Genomic DNA, 19,206 nt, shown 5'->3' with positions numbered 1-19,206 from the left:
GCCCTGAGCGGCTTAACCTCCGCGGCTGCCGAATAAGCCCTAGCAGCCGCCTCTCTGGAGGCTCCGTTCCCCGCTCCTTGGGGGCCCAAAGAGAAACGCACGCTCTTCTTTTTCGTACTGTGGGAGCCCTGCCCTCGGGATCCCACCTGGTTTCGCTCTCCTAGGGACGGGAGCTTGGCCCTTCCCAAGCCGTACCCTACGACCGTGAGCTCCTCTTTTTCTACCCCCCTGCAGCATTCCTCCCAGCGTCTCCACTTCCCCGCCATTGTCACTAGTTGGCCCCCAAGCCGGGTCGGAACAAGAGAGGCTCTGGCGTCAACTCCGCCCCTTCGTCCTTCCCTATCGGGACAGTCCGGTTCCATCCTTCTCAACCGCGAGCGTCGCGGAAGTCTCTCTAGCCACGGGCGTCTCTATGGTAACGTGGGCGGAGCCAGGAGAAAGATGGCGGCGCCCGTAGCTGCTGCTGAGCCGGAGGCTTGCGGGGGTCCTCAGCCCCCAGTGTGTCTCCTGGTGTTGGGAATGGCGGGATCTGGGAAAACCACCTTTGTACAGGTGACCTACACGGCGCGGGCGTAGTATGGGCGCGCGAGAGGTTATCTGTGGCTGGCGGAAGGTCAGGGAGAAAGGGAGGTCTTTCTGTGGAGTTGGAGGTTACCAGCGCGTGGCTTTCGGGGACTTGCCAGCAACTCCAGTTCCTTCCTCGGCGAAGCCTTCTCAGACTCTAGCCTGGGTGAATTAAGGCTCTCTTCCGCGTACCCTCAGTGCATACTTAGTACAGCTTACCACGTTGTACTGGAATTGTCTTACCGATAAGGTTGCCAACTCCTCAAAGGCAGAGGCTTGCAAGTAACTCTGACGATTAATACAGTGCTAGCACATAGGCTTCCGGTGTAGATTGGCTAAAGAATTATTTCTTGCGCGCCTACCATGTTCCAGGGACTGGGGATACAGCGAAAATGAGATTGACAAGGTTCCGCTTAGAGCTAACGTTTTAGTGGGAGAGATAGGAAAAAAAAAAAAAAACCCACAAAATAATAAGTGATCGAGAGTCGGGGAGGCTCTGTTAGATGGGTGATAAATAAAGGTAACATGTCAACTGAGAGTTGAGTATTGGAGGTGGACATCAGGAGCGAATATTTCAGGTAGAGGGAAATGTAAGTGCAAAAGTCTTTGTGGGCCATAAAAGAATGTAAGTTCTCTCTTGTTCCCTTATCATGCCCTCTTTGTGTTACTCCATCACTCTCCCCATATCTCTATAGAGGCTCACAGGACACCTGCATAGCCAAGGCTCTCCACCTTATGTGATCAACCTGGACCCAGCTGTGCATGAAGTTCCCTTTCCTGCCAATATTGGTGAGTAAACTGTATAGAACTCTGTGTAGTGCCTCACAGAATGGAAAGCCTCCAGCCTGCCAGTCGTCAATGCTTTCATTTTTTTCTGAACTATCTACTTTCACTTCCCGTGGATTTGCTAGAATCCATAAACAGGCTTCTCCCTTATTCACATTTTCTCTTTGTTTACTCTCTCTTCTTTCCTAAATTTGTTTCCTTACCATTCACCTTTATCTCTTCCCTCTTTTTGACACTAGGGTGTCAGGCTATTGTTGTTTGGGAAAATGAAGTGATAGAAAGTCAGTCCTCTCACTTCTAGGCCATAAACCCTTCAGCAGGCTCTGATATGTAAACCTTTTTTATTTAATTTCTTTTCTCAAAGTTTAATTATAGTGTAAGGGTTCTTGTAGTTCATGTATTGATCTGTAGGAACCTTGCTTCTGCTCCCAAAGTTACATGGGAAAATGTATGTGTATATCCAAATATGCATTGTTTTGGAGAGAGGTTCCCAGTTATCATCAGACTTTAAAAGGAATCTGTGACTATAAAAAAGAATTAGAATGGTTGTGATCCAGTGTCATGATTCTTTTTTTTTTAATAATTTTATTTATTTATTTTTCCATTAAAGTCCCAGTAGATAGTTGTATGTCATAGCTGCACATCCTTCTAGTTGCTGTATGTGGGACACGGCCTCAGCATGGCCAGAGAAGCGGTGCCTCGGTGCGCGCCCAGGATCCAAACCCGGGCCACCAGCAGCGGAGCGCGCGCACTTAACCGCTAAGCCACCGGGCCAGCCCCAGTGTCATGATTCTTAATAGGATCTGGGCTTCCTGATTTCCAGGCTATCACTATATGCTGATCATCTCCCTCCTTGTCTCTTCTTAATCCTGTTAAGCTCCTTGCACCCTAAACATACTAATAAAGGAAGACCTTGTATTAAGAAGCAGAGATCATTTTGGGAAGAGTTTGAGAAAAAATTGCCCATTTCTCACTTAAAGGATGGAATTCTAATACTTTATGGGGTAGGTCTACAGACTGGTAGATAGGTTTAGTTTGATGTTACTGGACAGATTAGTTGTTTTTTAAAAATCATGTCTGCGTTACCTTTGTCACCAGTATGTGATTAGTAAGAAATAAACCCTTTTTCTTGACTTAGCTCTCTTGTTCCATGCGAGTGGTCACTGATAAGGTATTTAAGTTGTATAAAGCTTTTCTCCTTGTCTCAGACTATCTCTGCCATAGCTTGAGAGCTGCTAACCTAACATTCTTCCTGGGTTACTTGGCATTGTCCTTTTAAGAAAGGTAACTAGTATGAAGCTGGAGAAATCAGTAGAAGAGAATGCTGACAAGATAAGCCTAAAGGGCTAGTTTCAGTTTCTTGCTGGTAGGGAAAGTCCTTATAGGGCACCTTTTACCCTTCTTTTCTTCTCACAATCTTGCTTCTTTTGCTATCACAGTTCAATGATCTTAGCTTCAAAATTTAGGAAAAAGATTTAAAAGTGACTCAGATGCCAAGGGAGAAACTTATTTTTTTTCCTTAGAGGAAGCAGAGATGACTTGAGAGGCCTGTTCCCTGAGGATATTATAGGTGTAGGGTCTCAAACTGTATTGTTTTTCATGTGTTAAATTCCAGTTAATTTTTATCCCCCCAGATATTCGTGACACTGTGAAGTATAAAGAAGTCATGAAACAGTATCCTTTTCCACGTCTACTTCAGTGTTGACTCATCCTTGGCTAGTTACTGTCTGTGTATTTTATGGCTTTGAAAGAATATTTTTGTGTTTCCTTGTGAAATATACAAGCAAAAGCATTTGATTGCTTTAAGGTAATTTTATTAACAGGATGGAAGATGGATGGGGGGAGAAGTATTGTAGGTGATTAGAAATACCATTTCAGCTTATGATTTCAGTTTTCTTACCATCTTCCCGGACTGCAGGCTGTTGTAATTAGAGAGCACAGAGATAGAGAGGCAAGCTGATAGCGTATCTTGATCCCACAAGGTAGTATTGCCTTGGAGGATACATCCATTGGTCACCACCTCTTCAGACTGGGAAGCTCAGAAGTGAGTAGGTTTAGTAGGATGAACCCGTGTTGCATTGCTGTGTGAAATGTGTACTTTCCCTGTAAGTAACTCTGGGTAGGAATACTAATTATAATCAGTAGTTTGCTTGATTCATGAGGATCACAGCAAGGACTGTTATGTAGATGATCTTAACGGCTAATGCCAGCAGGCTGTCACTGCCTAATGCATCTGTCTATTACCTTGTGGTCACTTTAGTTTCTTCATTTTTCCTGGCCATCCCTAAACTGATAAATGAACGAGGAAGACCTTGATAATGAATGTTTCCCTATGAGGTTAAGGTTGTGTGGTACATGTTAGTCAAGGATAAGCTTGCCAATATCCATTAATGGAACACTAATGTTATAATGCTGTTTATGTGAGTGATATCCTATGTATGAACTTTATCATTTAAATTGATTTATAAGCAATTTAAATCCTCAACTTAGTGTCTAGATATGGACTTGGGCCCAATGGTGGCATAGTGACGTCACTCAATCTCTTTGCTACCAGATTTGATCAGGTATGTCTGTCTTTACTTACGTAGGCATGGCTAAAACCTGTGACTCTTAAGTGCCTTAGCTTGATCAAATTGGGAAAGAAGAGCAATAAACCTGGATATAAATATAGAAAATAAGTAGGCATTTTGGTAGACAGAGAAGTAGACTATGAGAGGATGATCAACATTGTGAGACACTCAGAATATTTGTGACAGCCAATAAAACAGAAATCCAGGAGACCTGGCTTTTTTCCTTGATCTGTTATACCCTGTGGATAGAATCGTGGGAGAGGGAGTGGGATGGGCTAACAGGCATGGGATGGAAAGATAATGGGGCTTTTAACGTGTGCCAAATAGTTGTCATCAGTTAGCTTTTCTTTGTCCCATCTTCTATAAGAGTGTTTTGTAATCATTAATTTTTTACCCTGATGTCATTCTATGAGACAGTCTATTTTACCAAAGCATCAAGGCCAAGTCATTACCAAAATGACTTGCCAGGGACAGATCAAGTCTTCAGCTTCTCAGGTCCTTGCAGTGTTCTCCAGGATATTGTAGTGCTGCTGATGCAGCTGTTTCTTTGGTTCAGTGAGTTTATTAGTTTGTGTCCTAAGAATGAGAATATAGAGATTCAGTAGTAAATGGTGCCTGGGAGGCAGGCCACTTTGGAGAGGGCCCTGTGAGTTTTGTGTTGAAATTGGATCCTGTTGTAACTGGCATCGTTTTCCTTTAGGTGATGAAATTTATTGAGAAGGCCCAGAACATTTCTAAGTAAGTGATTTCAGTTTAATGCTTATCTATTAGTTGGTAGTTGACACTAGGCTTTTTGAAGGGGATACCATCAAGCTCTGAAAGGATGTAGCTTGAGATGAAACCATTAGAAGTGAAAAAAAAGCACAATAAAATCATTAAGATGCTATACAGTGTAAAACTAAATAGTATCCCACCCCCAATCACTTGGGTATATGTCTATGACTTCTTAGGAAATATTTTGAGACTTTGTCCAAATCCAGTTGTCTACCTGCCTTCTCTTGGGAAACTATGCTTGTTGGCATTAAAGTCTCTAAAACACCTTAATAACCCTTTTTTAAATGAATATAATTTACAGGATTCAGAGAGAATAATTTTTTAATTTAAAAGTATCAAAATATAAAATAAAATAATATTTGTTCTTACCCACAATTAACTGTTGTTAAATCTTTAACAGATTTGCTCTTTTCAAAAAAGAAAGATAATTTATTATTTTTATAAAAAAGGATCTATGGTCATTATAAAGAATTCAAGCCATATATAATATTTAAAAGATGAAATTGTCACTCACTAGATTTCCACTAGAAATAACTCTCATTATTACTATCAGTGACTATCATTCCACTTGTTTCTATGCATATATGCATAGATAGAAGGATGGATGGATAAGATGTTTTACAAAATTGGGATCATACTAGAGGTAATTTTTAAAAATAATAGCTTTATTGAGATATAAATTCACATACCATAAAGTGCGCTCCTTTAAAGTATACAATTTAGTGGTTTTTAGTATATTCACAAAATTATTCATTGATCACCACTATCTAATTTCAGAACATTTTCATCATCCCCAAAAGAAACCCCATGCGCATTAGTGGTTATTTCCTATTCCTCCTTTCTCCCAGCTCTTGGTGGCTGCACCATTTTGTATTCCCACCAACAACGTATGAGGGTTTTAGTTTCTCTGCATCCTCGCCAATGCTTGTTATTATCCTTATTTTTGATTATAGCTATCTTAGTGGGTGTGAAGTGGTATTGCATTGTGGTTTTGATTTGTTTTTCCTCAATGATTAATGATGTTGATCATCTTTTCATGTACTTATTGGCCATTGCTGTATATTTGGAGAAATATCTATTCAAATTCTTTGCTCATTTTTAAAAACAGCTTCATTGAGGTATAATTCACATACCATACAATTCACCCATTTAAAGTGTACAATTCAGTGACTTTTAGTATATTCACAGAATTATGCAACCATCACCACAATCAATTTTAGAACATTTTCATCACCTCAAGAAGAAACTCTGTATTTTTTAGCTATCACCCCCCCCTCCCTCCATCTCCCTCCTCTCCTTCCCTCACCCCACTCCTAAGCAACTGGATGGTTTCCCAAGGGATTTACATTCTGGTTTTGCTTATCTCTCTTTTTTTTTTGGTGAGGAAGATCAGCCCTGTGCTAACATCTACCAATCCTCCTCTTTTTTTGCTGAGGAAGACTGGCCCTGGGCTAACATCCGTGCCCATCTTCCTCCACTTTATATGGGATGCCGCCACAGCATGACTTGCCAAGTGGTGCGTCGGTGCACGCCCAGGATCTGAACTGGCGAACCTTGGGCCACCGCAGCGGAGTGCACGCACTTAACCAGTTGCACCACTGGGCTGGCCCCTGCTTATCTCTCATTTTTAATGCAGTGTGTTTCTGTAAGTATCCCAGTTTCCCCTGGATCATTTGCAACAATTTATGGACTGCTGCTCCTGCGCATTAGCATGAATATTAGACATTGAAGAAAGTCTAGGGGAATGTGGTATGCATTTAAAGAGCAATGGGAGGAAGTTAGACTTGGCAGTGTGAAGAGGTTATTCCAGTCTTGGATAACCAGATGTTTAATGTTTTGTGTGATGGAATATCTGTCAGATTGCACAAGTGTAATACTTCTTTAATCATCTTTCTTGACACAGATATGTCTTGATTGACACACCTGGACAGATTGAGGTATTCACCTGGTCAGCTTCTGGGACAATCATCACTGAGGCCCTGGTGAGTTTTCTAGGACTTGTTACTGAGAATAACTAGAGAGCTAGACTGAATACACATCTTTTTATTGCGTGGGGCCTTATATGGAGGGGAGTTACAGAGCTCTGCATACTCTACCTAAAGTGGTTCTCCCTTGCTAAGGAAGATAGGAAAAGTTTGGGGACAGGTCATGAGCCCTCTGACTAAGGCTTTTATTATTTTGTGGCTTTAGGCATCCTCATTTCCAACGATTGTCATTTATGTAATGGATACATCACGAAGTACCAACCCAGTGACCTTCATGTCCAATATGCTCTATGCCTGCAGGTAATTCATTATTGGTGGGCATGGTATTACATCAAGGTATGAGGCCTCCTCTTCTTTTTCTCTTTTGTTTTTGGCTTCTGAGTGCTTACCCCTAGATTTGTGCTTATTCAGATTTGCCAGTCAGTTTAGTGGCAGTGAGTTGGGGAGGGTTCAGAAGAGAAAAGAGGCACATGTGTTGTTGGCATTCTCTATCAGCAATTCCTCATCTTCCTTCCTTGCTTGTTACAGAAATAGGTGGTGTATGAATATTAACCTTCTGGTAGTTGCTCCTGATTTAATGAAATCCAAATCTAAAAAGAATAGAGCCCTCTGGTCTAAATGTTCCTTTTCTGTGTTATGATAGGTAGAGTGAAATTATAACATGAGGAGAGACTATGAATAAAAAGATTTATCCATAGTTCTAAAATGCACGGGTTTGCCCCAAGTGTAGTGCCAGTAGGAGAGGAAGGACATGCCTCACTAGGCTATGTTAGTGCATTAGACCTAGGAGCAAGGCAGACCATTGTTAAAGCTGAGAGAATTTAATTTGGGGGATACACAGAAGCCATCCCCAACATTCATCTCCTCTAACATGATTAGGGATATCTCTTCTTGTTAGGTGCAAAAAATCCTAATCCAGATAGAAATCTGATGACCTGTACATTATTTTATTTTAATATTAATTGTTTAAAAGACAGTTATTTGGTGACAACAAACAGATACACAGAAAAACAGGATCAGTATCAAAACATTAATAGTCCAAGAAAGAGAAAAAGAGAGAGTGTGGCGGGGGTGGGGGAGAGTTGCTTGCTTGATGGTAATGATGGTTTCCCTCTTAGGAGGGGAGAATATTACGTGTATGCTGGGTCAGAAGGGATACCTTTGTTTAGAGTCAACCCATTCCCCTTCTCTTCTCTCGGTTCTTACACTGACATCGGGCAAGCAGGAGCTTAAGTGCTTTTACTAATAACACTGTCTTGATGTTTGCTTTTCAGCATCTTGTACAAAACCAAGCTGCCTTTCATCGTGGTCATGAATAAAGTAAGTGGATCCTGCCTGTTATGATTCAACATTTCTTTCTCATCAGAACCTTGTGTTATCAGAAGGTTTGGATAGGTGAGAAGGATTATTTCAGATGCTGGAGAGCAGATTCAGGCGTAACTGAAACAAAGCCATGAGCACTTCTAGGAAAATGATTCAATCAAGTTGAAAGAATATTTATCACTGACTCTCACCCAAAGTTATTTTAGGCTAGATACAGCAGCCCCTCAACCATAGCGTATAGGTTATCCCTCAAAATCAAGGGTGTGTAAGTGGGGGAGGGACTGCTAGTCTGTTGAAAGTGGCAATTAAAACAAACAAAAACAAAATTTCCCTGTTGTTAGTTGATGGCTAGGATGCGAGAGACTACTTGACTTCAGAGTCTGGAATGTGCTGACATCCTCTGCAGCCATGGTCACTTGGCAGTGGATAGTGAAGGGTCTGCATCAACCAAGAGAACACATCTTGATTTAATTATTTACGCTATACAACAGTATTGGCTCTTTTTGGCTTGTTGCAGTGGAGGAGGAATTGGGAGAAGCAGAGAAGAAAATATATGAATGATTGCTTTTTGCTGTCACCACTTAATTAAAAAATTTTTTTTGCCGTTATTTGACGTCTAACCTCATCTCTGGTTGCTGATAGTTGACTTCTCTCTGGTGCAGACTGACATCATTGATCACAGCTTTGCAGTGGAATGGATGCAGGATTTTGAGGCTTTCCAAGATGCCTTGAATCAAGAGACTACATATGTCAGTAACCTGACTCGTTCAATGAGCCTGGTGTTAGATGAGTTTTACAGCTCACTCAGGGTAAACTTCCTCTTGCTCATACTGAGTCTTTCCAAATAATCTTTTAACCCACAGGGCTGGCTTTGAATCTGTCTTAGAAAGGAAGTTCCTTACCTTCTGGAAATAACTTTTAAAGCGTTACTTATTTATAACTGGATATTTAAAAGATAAATAAGATAGACCCCACCCTCAGAGAGTTTATGGTCTAGTTAGGAGAGAAGGCTACACACAGAATTGAAACATGTGATATATTGTGGCAAATACGTAAGGAAAGATTGGAAGTTGGGCCTGATGGTGGGGAGGGGCAGATCACTTTTTGTGTGAGGGATTTTGGAGGATATAACATTAGAGGTATGCTTTGAAGGAAGGGTAAGATTTGCGTAAGTGGAAATAGGTATGGGTGGCAGGGAGTATGTTACTTGCCCAAGCAAAGGCATTGAGATACTAATTTTTATAGAGAACAGTCAGTGGTTTGATTTGATAGGGAATAGATAAAAAGTCCTGCTACTTGTTCCGTCCTAATTATCTTTCTTTTTCAATTCTCTATTTTCCATAGGCTTATTTCCATGACTTTTGACTAGGCATGCTGTTTTGTTTTGTGTTAGCTTGACTCTTTGCCAGAGACTTTTTAAAGTATCTAAACCTCTTTTGTGAAGATTTTATAACATTTGGACAAAATAACATATACCATTTAAAAATAAACATTTGTTTCCTCCGTGGCATTAATGCTACTTTTGGCAGGTGGTGGGTGTGTCTGCTGTTCTGGGTACAGGCTTAGATGAACTCTTTGTGCAAGTCACCAGTGCTGCAGAAGAGTATGAAAGGTGAGGATAAAGGAAAATTCTATTACTGACATTCTTACTAACCCACAGTTCTGATCTGATAACAGTTTTGCCAGGCAAAGCATTTCGGTTTTTGGTGTATGTATTATTTGTCCTGCATATGTGTTCTGGATCTGGCCACTCTTAGGGGTAACAAGTTTCCATTAACGTTTTTTAAAAAATAAGAGTATAAAATCTTCACTGTATTGAATGATTAAGAGCAGGAGTCATAGACTTTTTTTGTAAAAAGCCAGATAGTATTTTAGGCTTTGTGGGCCATACGATCTCTGTTGCAACTACTCAACTCTGTCATTGTCACACAGAAGCACCCATAGACAATTTGTCAATGAATGGATATGGCTGTGTTCCAATAAAACTTTATTTACAAAAATAGGCAGTGGGCTGGATTTGGCCTGTTTGCCACATTGGCTGACTCCCGATTAAGAACATGGACTTTGGAGTCAGACTGGCATGGGTTGGATTTCTGTTTCTTCCACTTAATAAATGAGTGATCTTAGCAAGTTTTCATCATTTGTAGATCAGATATAATAGCATTTATTGCTAAGGTCATTGGTAGGATCATTTGAGAAAATATATCTAAAGCACCTAGCCCAATTGCTGTAAGCACATGTCATAATAAATAGTAAGCACATGTCATGATAAATGATGGTTATAACTATTGTCATGGTTAATACTGGAATTCCATTTACCTAAAGGAAAGTGGAGTCAGAGCACCTGTGCACTTTCCTTAGGCCCGTGGCCTGATAATTGGCTGCTTAATAGCCTGTTCCTTTGGCTTCATACTTAGCAAGATCCTAATAACCACACTGGTTTTCAGACACATGTTTTGATTTTGATTCATCAGACAAGGGTTTTTTTTGTGTATTATCAAAGCCTCAGGATAGACTCTTTTCTGTATCCTTTCATTGTTGCCCAGATAAACCACGTTATAATATAGTGGACTTCCTGAGCCCAACAGGCCTAGCTTCTCTTACTCATCTCAGATGTTTATCCAAATGATTGATGAGCTCATCAGTCATGGTCTCCAGAATTAATCTGTCCAGCCCAGCAGTCAGTCTTTTGTCTCTTCACTGGTTTCAGTGTGACTCTTCAGTGGTTTCAGGGTGAGGGTGGACACCTTGGCTTTTAATTCCATAGGAATAGAACCTCAGTGACTAAGACTTGTTACATCTGATGTTCAGTGAGGTAAGATCTATTGTTATTGTCAGAGTATTAGGAAAATAGAAGTGATGTGAAGGTGGGCAGGACAAATTATTAAGCAAAGGAATTTAGAAAGTGTTTATCTTTCCAGGGAGTATCGTCCTGAATATGAACGTCTGAAGAAATCGCTGGTAAGAGAGGAGGCTATTTGTGTATTTTAGGGCCACTGAAGAAACAACCTCAAACCGTGTACTAATCCTCCTGCCATAAATGCTTTTGTTTTGGCTCTCAGTGTATCTTTTAGATATGTGTTAATTTAAATTTGTAAGTTTGTATGTCTGCTGTCTTGATGCAGAAAGGCCCCTTAATTATTTTTCTTCTTTCTATTTGAATTTTTAAAAATCAGATTTTTCCTGTTATATATGCTAAGCCCTTCTTGCACCCCACTCCGACCCCTACTCCAAGGTCCATTTAAAGGCTAGTTGTAGAATTTTGTTTAAGAACATGTGGTTCACAACTCGTATCCCAAATGATCAGGTTTCCTGCCCCCATTGGCTGCATTGGGCCCCTTATACTGAGCCTTCCTGTTATGTCTCTTTGAAGGTTCTTTTGATTTGCTTTTGTGTCCAATTTCTAAACCTCTAATTCAGTCTGCAGAGTGCTCCAGTCTGAACTTCTGCTAGTCTGGGCCTACACTGCTCAGTGTTTCTGTCCCGGTATCAGCCATCCATTATCTGCCTCATTGTTTAAATAGCCTGTAGTATTTGTTTAATGAGTCATCTCCAGTTAGAAGTCTGGCATCTGACTGGGACTCATTTTTTAATATGATGACGTTTTTCTCTCTGCAGGCCAGTGCACAGAGCCAACAGCAGAAGGAACAACTGGAACGCCTTCAGAAAGATATGGCCTCTGTAGCCTTGGACACGGGGACTGCTACAGGTATTGGAGAGTCTCTTGGTGTTAGGAACTAAAGGGAGGGTACACTTATTTAAGAGAGAGAAAGAGAAAAGGATAAAGTAAATGTATTTTCTGTCTATCTATCTGTCTGTCTTTCTGTCTGTCTATCTATCTATCTATCTATCTATCTATCTATCTATCTATCTATCTATCTAATCTATGTCTCTATCCATCTGTCTCTCTGTCTGTCTGTCTGTCTACCTACCTACCTACCTATCTACCTATCTCCGTCTCTATCTCTATCTATCTGTCTTTCTGTGTGTCTGTCTGTCTATCATCTATCTATCTATCTATCTATCTATCTATCTATCTATCTATCTATCTATATCCTGGATCTGCATTGTATTTAATTGTCATGTCTCTTAGTCTTCTTTAATCTGGAATGGTTCCTTAGTCTTTCTTTGTATTTCATGACATTGACATTTTTGAAGTGTACAGACATAGACATAGAGATATATCTATATCTAACACCTATGTTAAAGAAGAATTCACTATATATCCCTATCCATCTATCATATCACATTTACTTTATCCATATTTACCTTTCATGTATATACACGTATGTGATTTGGAAAGGCAAACCCCTGAAAGTTGTATACAACTGCACCACTTTGGGTTCTTCCATGTCAGGTAGTTTTTGTTTTACTTTGGCAAGATACTTGATGTCTTCTTTGTTATTTTTTTAAAATATTTTTTACCTCCCCATTTTTTTTACTGTTTATTTTAATTTCAGATTAACAGAAAAGTTGCATGAATAGTACCAAGAATTGCCATATAACCTTCAACTAGAGTCCCAAACTGTTAATATTCTACCACATTTACTATATTCTCTGTCTTTCTCATATATGTATGACTTTATATTTTATATAAATATATTTACATATAATATATAAATATTTTAATAATATATATATTACTTCTTTCTGAATCATTTAGGAGGAAGTTGCAGACACAATGAGCCTTTACCCTTGAATATTTCAGTCTGTTTCCCAAAAACAAAGGCATTATTTTATATAACCTCATTGTAGTTATCAAAAATCAGGAAATTAACATTGATACGTCACTATTATCTAATGTATAGACCTTATTTGGAGTTAGCCATTTGCCCTTATAGCAGGAGAAAATCCTGAATCTGCATTGCATTTAGTTGTCATGTCTCTTATTCTCCTTTAATCTGGAACGATTCTTTACTCTTTCTTTGTATTTCATGACGTTGACATTTTTGAAGTGTACAGGACAGTTATGGAATTTTCCTTGATGTGGGTTTGTCTGATGTTTCCTCATGATTTGATTCAGGTGGCACATTTTTGGCAGAACTTTATGGAAATGAAGTTGTGTTTTTTTCCGTATGTCGTATCAGGAGACACATGATGTTGATTTGTCCCATTACTGGTGATGATAACTTTGATCACTTGCTTGAAGTGATGTCTGCCAGGTTTTTTCATCATGAAGTTATTATTTTTCCCTTCATAATAAGTATTTTATGGGGTGATGCTTTGAGGCTATATAAATATCCTTTTAATTTTCAAATGTTCACCCACTAGTTTTAATATCTACTAATATAGTAGGGACAGTATCCATTTTCCTGTGATACATGTTGCAAATATTTTCTCTCTGTTTGTCAACTGTGCTTTGACTTTGTTCATGGTGTTATTTTGCCATGAAAAAGTTTTTATTTTGTTTTGTTTTAATATAGTCAAATTTATTTATCTGTTATTACAACTGGATTTTGAGTTGCAGTTGGGAATCCTTTACCTACACCTATGTTAAAGAGGAATTCGCTCATGTTTTATTGTAGTAGTTGTATGGTTTCATTTTCTACATTTAGATCCCTGATCCGTTTAGAGTTTATTCCTGGGTATGGTGTGAGGTACATACGATCTATGTTACCTTTTTCATAAATACTTGTACCCACACTATTTATTAAAAAGTCTACATTTGCCCCAGTGATCTCGGTTGCTACCTGTATCATATACTAAAGTTCCGTGTGTCCTTGGGTATATTTCTGGACTACCAGTTTTATTCTTATGGACTGTCTGCATGCCTCTAGCATGCTGTTTTAATTACGTAGAGGCTTTATAGTATGTTTTAATATCTGCTAGGGCTAGTCCCCTTCATACTTTTCTTTTTTAGTGTTTCCCTGGCTATTCTTGCATGTTTATTTTTCCACAGGAACTTAAGTATCAACTTATCTAGCTTGCTAAGAAAGCTTTTTGGTTTTTTTATTTTTGGTGAGGAAGACTAGCTCTGAGCTAACATCCATTGCCAATCCTCCTCATTTTGCTGTGAAAGATTGGCCCTGGGCTAACATCCGTGCCCATCCTCCTCTGTTTTATGTGGGATGTCTGCCACAGCATGGCTTGGTAAGCGGTACATAGGTCCGTACCCGGGATCCAAACCTGCGAGCCCCAGGCTGCCAAAGCAGAACGCATGAACTTAACCGCTACGCCACCGAGCTGACCCCAAGCTTTTTGGTATTTTTATTGGGTTGTGTTATATTCGTTAATTTAGGGAGAACTGACATCTCTGTGATGTTGAGTCTTCTTATCCAAGAACAAGGAATGTGTTTATATTTGCCAAGTCTACTTTTGTGTCTTTCCAGGAGTGTTTTCTTCGTGTAGGTTTTGCATATTTTTTGTTGAATTTATTTCAAGGATTTTATCTTCTGTTAGTATTAAAAATTGGATTTTATGAACCGTTATATCTTCTGTTTATATTTGTGTATATGAAGGCTTTTAATTTCTGTATATTAGTCTTTTTATCCTGCTACTTTACTGACTTATTTTTTATTGTTCAAGTTAGTTTTGTCATTGATTCTCTAGGGGCTTCTAGGTTGGTGCTCATATTTAAATATATACACCCCACCCACCCATGCTTACTGATGAACTGGCCTTTAAAGGAGTAAAGTTCTCTTCATGAAAGATACTGCTATACGTCTAGCAGAGAACAGCAAAACCGCTTGGAGGAGGAAATGCTAAAAACTGGCTGGGTTTACCAGTTAAGTGAACTCACCTGTGCCATCCTTCTTACCTCAGCAAAATAAATTTCTGTGTTTGGAATCACTCATGAATATGTGAAATGGCAAATGTTAAATTTACTGCTGCAAAGGGTCTGCTCTGCTCAGATAGCCTGTTCAAGATTGGGGGAGTTTCAGTAAATTATTTGAGGAAAATCACAAGTATAGTTGCCTAATTCTTAGTTAGGCACAGAATGAGGCATTGACTGTCAGCACACCATGTCATCATCCTTTTTCAGGGCCACAGGCCCCTTGAGGTGTGTCCCCTTTGATGTTGCTGCTGTTGGCCACCCTTATTCTCCAGCTGAGCTCTTTTAAACCTCTTAGGCTCCTGAAGAGAGTGGTCATGTCCTCCCATGTCTTTAGGATACTTGGCATGGGTTTAGGTTCTAATAGAGACTGACCCCTGCAGGCTGAATCCCCTGCCCTGGAATTACTTGATTAGACTTTTTCATGATTATTGGAGCTCAGCCCTTATTTGGTTTGGATAGGTAGGAAATTTTGCCCTATTTGATTTTCCATTTTTTCCCTTCTCTCTTTTTCTTAAATAATACCCTGGCTCCTCTACGCTAGGTCATTTCACCCTGTATTCTCTTCAGAGTCTCGCTGAACTTAAATTTCCACCAGGAAGCTTCCTTAGTGCTCCACACCTTTACCCTTGACTGACAGTACACTGGATCTGCTCAAATGTCTTTAGCCTTCATAGGAAAAACCATAGCCTCTTCCAAGCTGTGAGCTAGTAAAAACGAATGACGTTACTACCAAGAGAACTACTTGAGAATTATTTTCCTCAGCTTAAAAATGGGACTTTTGGGTTTGGGGATCATGATAGCACTTTGTAAACTAAACTAGTGTAGAAATATTAAGTGGTATTAGCAATACTAAGAGGTGGGATCCTGACTTTTTTTTTTTTTTTTTTAAGATTTCATTTATTTACTTTTTTCCCCCCAAAGCCCCAGCAGATTGTTGTATGTCATAGCTGCACATCCTTCTAGTTGCTGTATGTGGGACGCGGCCTCAGCATGGCTGGAGAAGCGTTGCGTCGCACGCCCGGGATCCAAACCCGGGCCGCCAGCAGCGGAGCGCGCACACTTAACTGCTAAGCCATGGGGCCGGCCCCTTTTTTTTTTTTTATAATTTATTCATTTTTTCCCCCCCAAAGCCCCAGTAGATAGTTGTATGTCATAGCTGCACATCCTTCTAGTTGCTGTATGTGGGACTCGGCCTCAGCATGGCCAGAGAAGCGGTGCGTTGGTGCGCGCCTGGGATTTGAACCCCGGGCTGCCAGTAGCGGAGCGCGCGCACTTAACCGCTAAGCCACGGGGCCGGCCCCTGACTTTTATCATGACCACTTTCATCCTGCCAATTTATAATCATAATTACTTATTGATTCAAAATCACCTTTTTTGAGGAGACATATGTTCATGACATTCTACTGATTGGTGTTTTCTCTGTAGACAGCTTATCTCCTGTGCTGGACCCTTCTGACTTGATCCTGACTCGGGGAACCTTGGATGAAGAGGATGAGGAAGCAGACAGTGATACCGATGATATTGACCACAGAGGTAAGAGGTGGCTGAGGTGGCTCATGAAAACAGAACAGCTGCCTATCCTCACATTGTTTGCTCAGGAGCTTCTTTGTGTTGAGAGAAGACCTTAAGCGTGCAGCCAATAATAGGAGAGAGAGGAGATGGTAAAGGATACAGCACCAGGAAAGAGTTCCATATATTGAGAGTTCCTGGCCTTCCTACTGAATGGTTAATATTAAGCTGATTACAGGCCTTTTAGTAGTTTTGTGTCTTCTCATCTTTAGGTTCTAACTCAATTTGAGAAATCCAGTCTTTTTGTTTATTGTAATTATTGTTTCAAGAATACATAAGGAGGCCTCAGCAGAGCTAAACCAGTCAGAAGGGACTGTAACATTGAGGATAGAATGGCTCTGGAAACCCAAAAGGGTTCCTTCCACTTGGCATAGTTTTAAGGCCTGTGAGCAGAATCTAATCTTGAGACAGCACTTTTAGGTCCTAGCTATGACCAAGAGCAAACTCTCTTTACTCCAATGTGCTGGATGCTAACATGTAAATTGCCTCATTTAATCAGATTTATTGAGGTATAATTTACAAATAGTAAAACCTACCCTTTTATTTATTTATTTTTTTGTGAGGAAGATCAGCCCTGAGCTAACATCCACGCCAATCCTCCTCTTTTTGCTGAGGAAGATCAGCCCTGAGCTAACATCCACGCCAATCTTCCTCTTTTTGCTGAGGAAGACCAGCCCTGAGCTAACATCTATTGCCAATCCTCCTTTTTTTTCCCCTTTTTCTCCCCAAAGCCCCAGTAGATAGTTGTATGTCATAGCTGCACATCCTTCTAGTTGCTGTATGTGGGACGCCGCCTCAACATGGCCCAACAAGCGGTGCATCGGTGCGGCCTGGGCTCTGAACCCGGGCGACCAGTAGTGGAGCGCGCGCACTTAACTGCTAAGCCCCGGGGCTGGCCCCAAAACCTACCCTTTTAAAGTATATAGTCTGATGAGTTTTAACACATATATAGTCTTGTAATCACCATCATAATCGAGATATAGAACACTTCCATCACCTCAAAAGTTCCCTCATGCCCGTTTTTCTGTTATTTTTTTTATTTTTATTTTTTTGCTGAGGAAGATTGGCCCTGAGCTAACATCTATGCCAGTCTTCCCCCACTTTGTATGCGGGATGCCACCACAGCATGGCTTGACAAGCGGTGCGTAGGTCCATGCCTGGGGTCTGAACTCACAAGCACCGGGCCCCCGAAGTGGAGCGTGCAAACCTAACCACTACCCCACCAGGCTGGCTCCCACCTCATGCCCGTTTTTATTCAGTGTCTTCCTGCACACCTAGTTCCTGTCAACCACTGATGTGATCTCTGTTCCTATAATTTTGCCTTTTCCAGAATGTTGTATAATTGGAATCACAGTATTTAACTTGCATTTGGTTTTTTTCACTCAGTGCAATGGTTTTGTGATCCATCCATGTTGTTGCACGTATCAGTAGTATGTTCTTTTTTATTGCTGAGTAATATTCCATCATGTGGATGTACCACTATTTGTTTATCCATTCACTAGCTGATTGACATCTGAATTGTTTCTAGATTTTGGCTATTATGAATGAAGCTGCTATAAACATTCGTTAATAGGTCTTTGTGTGGACATATGTTTTCATTTCTCTTGGTTAAAAATATGTAGGACTGGGACCTCATTTTAGTTACTTTATGAGGGAGGTATTCTCCCCACTTACAGATAAAAGAAATTGTACATTTTGGACAACATGATAAATACAGCATGCTTTTGGAAGATAATTCCTTAATGGGAGAATTGAACACTTAGTTTTTTAGAAATACTATTTCTGATGGATGAGTGACAGCAACTCGAATCCACCTATCTAATGGGAGAGTTTAAAAAGAATTGACTTTCTTTTTTCCTTGCAGTTACAGAGGAAAGCCATGAAGAGCCAGCATTCCAGAATTTTATGCAAGAATCAATGGCACAGTACTGGAAGAGAAACAACAAATAGTTTCCAGAAGTCCAAAATTTTGGAACTCTGTGTGAAGGAGTTATCTTTACCTCTGATTGGGAGCTAATATAAAGAACAATTTTGTTCAGAATAGCAGAGTTTCTCTTATTTGGGAAATCTCCAGACTCAGATGAAGCCAGGGATAGAAGACACTTGGACCTGGCAGGTAGATGCCACTTCCCCTTGGCCTTTCCCTTGGATTTATGCAAGGAAGGATATTCTGACTGTTCTTGGATGCTGCTGATATCCCTTTAAGTCTAAAACTGCAAGTTTTATCATTTGAAGTCAAGTACTTTTGCTGCTGATGGATGGAAAAGAGAGAGAACTTAGTGTTCACTTCAAATCTCTATTAATAGGCTGGATCGATAGCTTCTACTTCCCCAGGATCTTGCCCTTGACCCTGCACCATGAGTTCCCCTCCTTTTAGTAGAAAGGGAGAGGGGAAACATGAGCTTGTCCAGAGTGGCAGTGGAGTCTCCTTGGCAACCAGTCAACATTGGTATGAAATGCACCTCACACTGGGTAGCTCATTATAGAACACGAGGTTCATTGAAGAAAGTGGGCAAAACATATAATTAATAAGAATCCTGCTTTCACTGATCACTTGGATAGTTTTTTATTTTAACTTTGTTGTAAGTCTTGTCATAATTTCAAATAAGAAAATTATATATTTGCAAATAGATTTACTTCTTTTCAATAGAGAGGTTTAAAGCCACATGTCCAAACCTGTCTCAATAAGGAGGTGATGGTTACTAAATTTTCCCATGTACACATACCTAGTAACCAGCTACAGAGCCAGGCCCTGTTTATATTGTACTTTGAACTTAATGCAAAGTATCCTTGGTGATTTACTCAAAGGCCATGGATTTGGGTCAGGTGCACATTCCATACATAACAGCCATGGTAAGGG

At 40.2% G+C, this 19,206-nt stretch overlaps 1 protein-coding gene across 1 annotated transcript; it reads left to right on the top strand.

Annotated features, from left to right (window-relative positions):
• Positions 1-426: 426 nt before the first annotated feature.
• Positions 427-18,387, top strand: GPN1 (GPN-loop GTPase 1). Its single transcript, XM_058551544.1, has 14 exons — positions 427-552; positions 1,260-1,353; positions 2,985-3,024; positions 3,848-3,914; positions 4,621-4,658; positions 6,598-6,676; positions 6,885-6,979; positions 7,954-7,999; positions 8,665-8,811; positions 9,532-9,614; positions 10,924-10,963; positions 11,621-11,711; positions 16,203-16,310; positions 18,211-18,387. Exons 1-14 carry the CDS (start codon positions 442-444, stop codon positions 18,294-18,296), a joined length of 1,125 nt encoding a protein of 374 aa, XP_058407527.1. The 5' UTR covers positions 427-441; the 3' UTR covers positions 18,297-18,387.
• The last annotated feature ends 819 nt before the right edge of the window (positions 18,388-19,206 follow it).

The sequence above is a fragment of the Diceros bicornis genome, chromosome 12, assembly GCF_020826845.1.
Source record: "Diceros bicornis minor isolate mBicDic1 chromosome 12, mDicBic1.mat.cur, whole genome shotgun sequence".
Taxonomy (NCBI): Eukaryota; Metazoa; Chordata; class Mammalia; order Perissodactyla; family Rhinocerotidae; genus Diceros; species Diceros bicornis.
The sequence above is the reverse complement of the archived record's forward strand: the minus strand, read 5'-3'. Positions and strand labels throughout refer to the sequence as shown.

Bases quoted from the DNA above. Each gene is read 5' to 3' on its own strand.
- GPN1 (XM_058551544.1), top strand. From the start codon at position 442: ATGGCGGCGCCCGTAGCTGCTGCTGAGCCGGAGGCTTGCGGGGGTCCT. The intron at 553-1,259 runs GTGACCTACACG...ATATCTCTATAG, and splicing joins GGAAAACCACCTTTGTACAG to AGGCTCACAGGACACCTGCA. The intron at 16,311-18,210 runs GTAAGAGGTGGC...TTTTCCTTGCAG, and splicing joins CGATGATATTGACCACAGAG to TTACAGAGGAAAGCCATGAA.